Below are 7,992 nucleotides of genomic sequence, written 5' to 3'. Positions count from 1 at the left end.
CCCCGTACGAAACTCCCTGAGCTCAAGGGGTGCATTTGGAAGCCTTCACGCATGCGCAGATGTCGACAAACTGCTAGGTTTTGGAAAGCTCTCAGGGCGCCCACAGAGGACCTGTCCGAGTTTTCCCAGACATCTGGTAACCCTAGTTTGGGAGGGTTCATCGTATACTATAAAAAGATTATGGTGAGATGTGTACCTAGGCCTTTTTATTTGAAGGTCACTAGAATGCCTCCTTAGGATGCCCCATTACTCTGCTGGAATGCCAGTATGGTCAACCTTCTAAAACTGCTGGCCCCTCCTACATCTCAATGGCTTCTTTTGTTGTTTTTCACAGGCTTTTCCCTTTTACTGGATCACACCGTTAGGCCGAATCTGCAGAATCACATTGCAGATTATATTCAACCTGTCAGATTCATGACGATTCTTCAACAAGTAATTGTTTTACTCAAATGAAACTTGCTTGAACTTACTACTGACAAGGTATGAACTAAATCCTGCAGAAATAAACAACAACAATTAAAATACATGGGAGGTCGATATTCAAAGCAATTTAACTGGCCAAAAATGGCTCCTGGCCAGATAAATTGCTTGTCTGGGGCTAACCACTCATATTCAGTAGGAGTTAGTGCTGTTGAAAATGTTCGTTTAACGCCCAACTCAAAGCCAACTGTTTTAGGAGTGTTCTAAGGGTACAGTCAGCATTTGGTTGGTTAAGTGCCCACATTCAGCACTTAACCAGCCCAGGTATTTGCACATTGGGAAGAATAACCTGAATCACAGTTACTGGATACTAGGGTCCACCTTGGGGATTCGCGCCCATGAAAAGGATCTGGGTATCATCGTAGACAATACGATGACACCTTCCTTCCACCCAATGTGTGGCGGCAGCCAAAAAAGCAAACAGGATGCTAGGAATTATTAAAAAAGGGATGGTTAACAAGACCAAGAATGTTATAATGCCCCTGTATCGCTCCATGGTACAACCTCATCTGGAGTATTGTGTTCAAATCTGGTCTCCTTATCTCAAGAAAGATATAGTGGCGCTAGAAAAGGTTCAAAGAAGAGCAACCAAGATGGTAAAGGGGATGGAACTCCTCTTGTATGAGGAAAGACTAAAATGGTTTGGGCTCTTCAGCATGGAAAAGAGACGGCTAAGGTGAGACAGGACTGAAGTCTACCAAATCCTGAGTGAAGTAGAACAGGTGCAAGTGGATCGATTTTTCGCTCTGTCAAAAATTACAAAGACAAGGGGACACTCGATGAAGTTACAGGGAAATACTTTTAAAATCAAGAGGAGGAAAATTTTTTTCACTCAGAGAATAGTTAAGCTCTGGAACGCATTGCCAGAGCATGTGGTAAGAGTGGATAGCGTAGCTGGTTTTAAGAAAGGTTTGGACAAATTCCTGGAGGAAAAGTCCATAGTCTGTTATTGAGAAAGACATGGGGGAAGCCACTGCTTGCCCTGTATCGGTAGCATGGAATATTGCTACTCCTTGGGTTTTGGCCAGGTCCTAGTGACCTGGATTGGCCACTGTGAGAACAGGCTACTGGGCTTGATGGACCGTTGGTCTGACCCAGTAAGGCTATTATGTTCTTATGTTCTTAAATAGGACCGCACAAAAGTCAATCCTATCTTTATGCGATGTGTCAATATTGCACTTTAACTGGTTATGGATTTACTGGCTCCATAAACTCAGGAATTAGATGCTGGAGCCTGGACATGACCTGTCTTTGCATTTCCTTAGCGCTGGGGGATGGTCTCGGTCTGCACAGAGACCTCTGTCCACCGTCCTGGGTCCTCCTCCTTCTGCACGCAGTCCGTGGTCGCTTCCTGGATCCCCATAGCGACTGGAATACTGGTCTTGATTGTAGACTTCGCGCTTCTTGTCCTCCCTGCGATTGCTGAGTTGTAATTGAGGTCTGCCTGTCAGTAAGGAAGAGAATTAGGAAAATTAGAAAAATCTGTCTGTGAGCAGGGTGTGAGATTTTGAAAGTTAGGGTGTCTGAGAGTTGGAAGATTGGGGTATCTAGTGCTTGAAAGATAAGGGTGGCTGAGAGACTGAGAGTTTGAGATGTCTGAGAGGGTTGCTGTCTGTGAGTTAGTATGAGAGCCTGTACGATTAGGGTGAAGGGATAGTGTGTTTGAGAGGTCCGCTTGTTGCCCTAAGGTATCGTTGTCTTATGTAGTGACAGTAGGCTACTTTCCCTATAACCGCTGTTAGGGCTCCACGCATGTGTCAATCGCTTACTGAGCGATTGAATCGGTTGCGCTTGCATGCAAATGATTTTGCACGCAAACTTGAAAGTGAATCATTCGCGGTTGGAGAATCGGCCAACCGCGACTGAGTCGCTATCTTTAGTGAATCTGGCCCATAGTGTCCATGAGAGGAGTGAAATAATGAGGTGTCTGCTGGCGTCCATTTAGTTGAAGAGGAGGGCCTTCGCTGCTCTTCGGAATGCCACGCCTTTTCTCAATCTGCACCTGCTCACTTGGAGCGCTGTTCTCCTCCCATGGTTTCTGTAAGCTTTTGCAGGGGGTGATGTTGCAGGAGACAAGCCCCCAATGATTCAAGGCGGCGGCCTTACACTCCGCAAGATGAAGTGGGGCTCTGCTACCCCGCCTCAGATATGACCAAGACCTGTCACTTTATAGTGAACAATTAATTTTAAATTTCTTTATATTCACAATACAAACAGCTATGCAGCTGCTATTATTATTTACATAAAGAGGAGAGGTCCAACCCTGAATGCTAGCAATTCAGAGTGGAGCGTTTTCTCCGAGTTTGTATAACAATTTCATCCTGTTTCTATACACATTTTATCAAATAATCTCCCTCCAGGTTTTCAGATGTTTGCGGAAAACTTGGAGAGAGCTCAAGTTCCGAAGAGGGGAGGTAAGGTTGTTCCAGAGCTCAGTGATTTTGAAGTGGAGGGAGGTCCCTAGCTTTCCTGTGTGGGAAATGCCTTTTAGCGAGGGGAAGGATAGTTTTAATTCTGTCTTTCTTATTCCCAGTCAGAGACTGGTTGGATTTTTAGAGCTCCTGCACATTTGTCACCATATCTGAGACAAGGGTTGAAATACGGCCAGAGTTTCTCAGTGAACGTGTCAGTGAAGCTGAAGAGATGAGATTTATTATCTGCATTGTAAAAGGAGACTGTTCCTGCCTCATAGTCTAAGAAAATCCCCACTGCTTGGGGTCTCTTTCTTAGGTGGAGCTGAGACCAGGGGGAGGTACAGGCCCAATATTTACCTCCAGTCTTTAGCAAGAGCACCCAATATCCATTTATAGACGATGGTGTAAGTCCTCTTTTCCTGCTCACAGAGTCTTTACAGACTCCTAAACCCCAGCCAGTCTTTTCTCCCACCTCCACCTCCCAGTAATGTCTCCCCGAGCTAAAGCTTTCACGGCCCAGGACACACATACGAGTATCAAATCTCTTGGGATTGTCAGGTAAATCCTGTCTCTTCTTGCCACGTCTCACACTTTTCCAGTCCTCGGACAGGATGAGTTCTGGATGAGCAGTTTCAGGGTCCAGAGTTACATTAGCTGCAGAAAGGAAGATAAATTAAATACGGTTATGAAGAGACACTTCTCAATGCTTTTTTTCAGTTACTCATTTGATTAATGAGAAGAGTTCACATTTTTATCACCTTTCCTTTTTGGGAAAAACACCAGATTAACTCCTGTCTCTACCCTTATTCTGCCCTGGATATCTAACATTAACCAGCAGTCAGGTTTTGCAGTGGCATCATTTAATTATGTGCCACTGGGAGGAGAATGTGGTATAATGGTTAGAGCTACAGCCTCAGCACCATGAGGTTGTGGGTTTAAACCCCACACTGATCCTTGTGACCCTGGGCAAGTCACTTAATCCACCACTGCCCCAGGTACATTAGAGAGAGATAGGGAAAGTGCTTGAGTACCTGATTTGTAGCCCATTCTGAGCTCCTTTGGAAGGACAGGCTATAAAATAAATATACCCTTAACTCTGAACTACAAAACTTTTCCCAAAATTTTCAGGTACGGTTATCATATCAACTGTCAGCACTGGCCAATTGTAAAAGTGATCAATTGCTAATAATCTTGGTAAATCCAGTGAACTGAGGGGAAGATTCGCAAAACTTTAACACGGTCGCTAAACCGGTTCCAGCCGGTTTAGCGTTCATGTATTTTAGCAGTGGATTATCAAAACGCCTTACCGTGGTCTTTTCCGAGCTTCCTAGCAGTCTCTGACTCTGCCATGCAAATGTATTACAACCAGGTCATTAATATTTAAACTAGTACTCCGGGAGATTCTCTATTATTGCCGGGTAATTCCCTAACTTCGCTGTCCTACATTTGCGGGCAAAATTTTCCAGTAGGTCTGAGCTGTCCTAGCCTTACTTTCTGACCAGTGCCTGGCTCAGGTATTGACAGTTCAGAACTGCCAGAAACTTTTGCCTCCGTCAAGTACCCCCCCCAACACCACCCCGACAGCGGGAGGGAAGCCAACTCCCTCCCACCCACCCACCGCAGCCATTAAGCAAACCCTCCCCCCGGCAGGAGGAGCCTTAAGCAACTTGGGACAATCAGAGCCTAAGGCCCCTCCCTGGTACATCCCAAGATGAACCGGGAAGAGGCAGGCCTGCTGGCTGGAGGGAGTAGGCATCCCTCTGGCCTAACTTCATAAATAAGGTATGGAGGCACTGGGGGGGGGTCGTTGGGGAAACAACGATGGTGGTGGGAGGGAGTGGATATCCCTCCTGCTGCCATGGGGGTGTTGGGAGGGGGTTGCTTGGTGATGGAAGGGAGTATGCATCTCTCTCGCTGCAAGGGAGGGGTGTCGGGGGGTTGCTTGGTTGTATGAGGGAGTGGGCATCTCTCCTGCTACAGGGGAGGGTGTCGGGGGTTTGCTTTATGGCAGCGGCGGGAGGGAGTGGGTATACCTCTTCCTGCCAGGGGATGGGGGTTGCTTGATGTCGGTGGCAGGAGGGAGTGGGTATCGCTCCTGCCAATCTTCGATTTGGGTTTGTTTTTTTTATTTGTGCGTTTATTCTGCACACGTACAGATCGCTATCACCAGCGATCAGCACATGCATATTTAGCGACCCTCCGCAAACCTCATTTGCATGTGCGTTTTTTAAAGAATGACTCGCCTTTTACAGTAGTGGCCCGTCTGATTTTACCGCAAACATTTGAGAATCTTTCCCTGAATTAGGTCCCCTTTTACAAAGCCGCAGTAGCAATGCTGCCACGGTAAATACACCAAAACCCATTCAATTCCTATGGGCTTCAGTGTATTTATTGCAGCAGCATTGTTACCATGGTTTTCTAAAAGGGGCCCTTAATACATTAGTAAGAAATATATACAGTGGTACCTTGGTTTATGAGCTTAATTCGTTCCCGAAGCATGCTCGTAATCCAAAGCACTCGTATAGCAAAGCAAATTTCCCCTTAGGCAATAAAGGAAACTCAGACGATTCGTTCCACAACCCAAAAGGTTTGCTATGGTGGCTCAGGGGTGAGTACCTGCCTGTATGATGCCCGGGTGCCACAGCCCCTTCAACAGGGTGACTTCCTTCAGGTGGCCAGGCGCTGGCAACCCTTGGGGGGTCCCCTTACAGCTGCCCTCCCGCTTCAGGGTGATGCCTCTGCTGTCCGCCAGCTCAGGCTCAGGTCCCGCTGCCGGGCTCCCAGCTGCCGAATTAAGCCATCTGCCGTCCCGATAAACGATCACGTAGGCGCACATCACGTGTAAGCATGCACGTCGATGAGTGTGGCACAGCACTCATCAATGTTGTGCGTGCTTACATGTGGCGCGCGTCTACACGATTATTTATTGGGACGGCGGCCAGCTGAATTCGGGAGCTGAGAGCTTGTTTATCGGGACGGCGCTCGTTATGCGAGGTAAGATTTGCAGGAGTGTTTTGCTCGTCTTGCAAAACACTCGCAAACCGAGGTTAGTATAAGAAAAATAAAAAGGAAACGTGGACGAAGGCACCTCGATGACAGCTATTTTTGGACTTACTGGTTAGAATGGGCTGCTACAGAACGGAGCATAGAAGAAGGATCATAGTAGGAATGCACACAGAAAAAAATGTTTTTTTCAAAGCTCTGAAATTTATTTACCCCCCCCCCTCTTTTACAAAACCATAGTGATGTTTTTAGCGCCGGCCATGGCGGTAACAGCTCTGACGCTCTTAGGAATTCTACGAGCGTTGGAGCTGTTACTGCCACGGCTGGCACTGAAAATAAAAACTGCACCACGGTTTTGTAAAAAGGGGGGGGGTTTAGTTATTTTATGTTATGCTATGGTACAATATTATTTAAAAAATTTCATTGGTTGCCTTTATTATCCAGCATCAAGTTTAAACTGGGCGCTACAGTTTTTAAAATTGTAAGAGCTAATGCTCCCACTTAGGTAACACAGAGGGTCTGAGTTTTTAGATGGCGCCCTGCTGCCACCTAGCATGTTTTAATTGGCATGATAATTGACTGCGCTGTTAAAAAAAATCCCCTAATTGAAAACTCATTTAAAAAGTAGGCATTTGAATTGCATCTTCAGCAATGTGCCTAGTGGCGCCTGGGGTCAAAGTGGGCGTGGCTAAGGGCAGCGCTGACCTTAGGTGCCGAAAGGCACGATTCTCAAAATAACTTATGCATCTGCAATGCCTACGTTTTGTGATAGGTGCCATTAGCTACGATTCTTTAAACGGCACCTAAGCATGATAGATACGCGGCTGGTTCCTTTCTTGTAGGCGGCTGACGATTTAAGTGCTGTGAGGGCTTATTTCTTATATACTTATTTAAAACATTTTAAATCTGCCTTTATCCAAGGCGGCTCACGGTATCACATGCGCTTTTCAAGATTTAAACATCTTATAAATCATATACATCAGCAAAAATCTTAAGATTACGCCATCTCAACTTCCAGATTACATCTCAACCACTCATCTCAACTTATAAATTACATTTCTGGTGCATTATTTATGGGGTTGCCATTCAACATATTACCAATAATTGGAAAAATCACAAGAATCTTAATTACACATTCTGGTGGAATTCGTTATGCCACATTTTTAAGATGGAAAGAGCAATAGCGGTACAAAAAGGGTCATATAATAACTTTGTAAAGATATGGGGGCCATTGGAAAAGTATTGTGATGAATAGACATCATTTCTTTTCTGTTCCTTTTCTTTTTCATTCTTAGTTTTATCTAGCACACTCAAGGGGGAGGGTGGATTTGGGATGTAATTTAATACAATATGTTATAATATGTTGTATAATAAAATATATTCCATTTTAGTTGAGAATGTGATGAAGGGTGGGTGGATGGGGATTTTACACTATTAGATTTATGTGTTAGATACTATAGTGCTATATGGAAATTACTTTTATTGATATATTTTTGTGCACTTATTTGTGATATTATTGTTTGATTTGAAAATGAATAAAGATTTTTTTAAAAAATTACATTTCACCCACTCATCTGCTACAATGCTTCAATAAAGCAGCACAAATCTGATAACCTACAAAAAAGATGATATTAAAAAAAAAGTATTAACTTAAAAATCAGGATATTAGCTTAGAAAAGCTTGAACAAACAAATAATAATAATCATTTTATTCTTATATTCCGCCAAAGCCATAGTAGCTCGAGGCGGTTTACAACAAGAGGAGCTGGACAATCAGCGAAGATAGGTACAAAGTGAAGTTTTAAAGTACGTGAAGCGGATACAGGGATGAGAGGGCTGGAACATGCTGCAAACAATCAGCGAGAATAGGGGCACTGGACAGACATCAATACATGTAGGCAGGGAACAGAGTGGGAAAGAGAGAGTGTGGTAAAAATCTGATGGAGTAAAGCAATGGGAGCAATTAGGTTACAAATCGGTTGAGCAAGTTTGTTTTTACTAGTTTTCTAAAACTTAGGATGAAGAGTGCGTTATTAAGTTGTTCATTTGGGTCTTAAGCAACTTTCTAAATTGCAATAGATGTCTACATAAGCGTA

The 7,992-nt window shown here is 44.4% G+C and overlaps 1 protein-coding gene across 1 annotated transcript; it reads right to left on the bottom strand.

The window, feature by feature from the left end:
• Positions 1 to 3,003: 3,003 nt before the first annotated feature.
• Positions 3,004 to 5,730, bottom strand: LOC117346298 (E3 ubiquitin-protein ligase TRIM39-like). Its single transcript, XM_033915698.1, has 2 exons — positions 5,511 to 5,730; positions 3,004 to 3,548 (listed from the first exon to the last, which is right to left on the bottom strand). Exons 1-2 carry the CDS (start codon positions 5,728 to 5,730, stop codon positions 3,004 to 3,006), a joined length of 765 nt encoding a protein of 254 aa, XP_033771589.1.
• Between the last annotated feature and the right edge of the window lie 2,262 nt (positions 5,731 to 7,992).

The sequence above is a fragment of the Geotrypetes seraphini genome, chromosome 12 (assembly GCF_902459505.1).
Source record: "Geotrypetes seraphini chromosome 12, aGeoSer1.1, whole genome shotgun sequence".
Classification (NCBI taxonomy): domain Eukaryota; kingdom Metazoa; phylum Chordata; class Amphibia; order Gymnophiona; family Dermophiidae; genus Geotrypetes; species Geotrypetes seraphini.
Note: the sequence above shows the minus strand (reverse complement) of the source record. Positions and strands in the feature narration are given on the sequence as shown.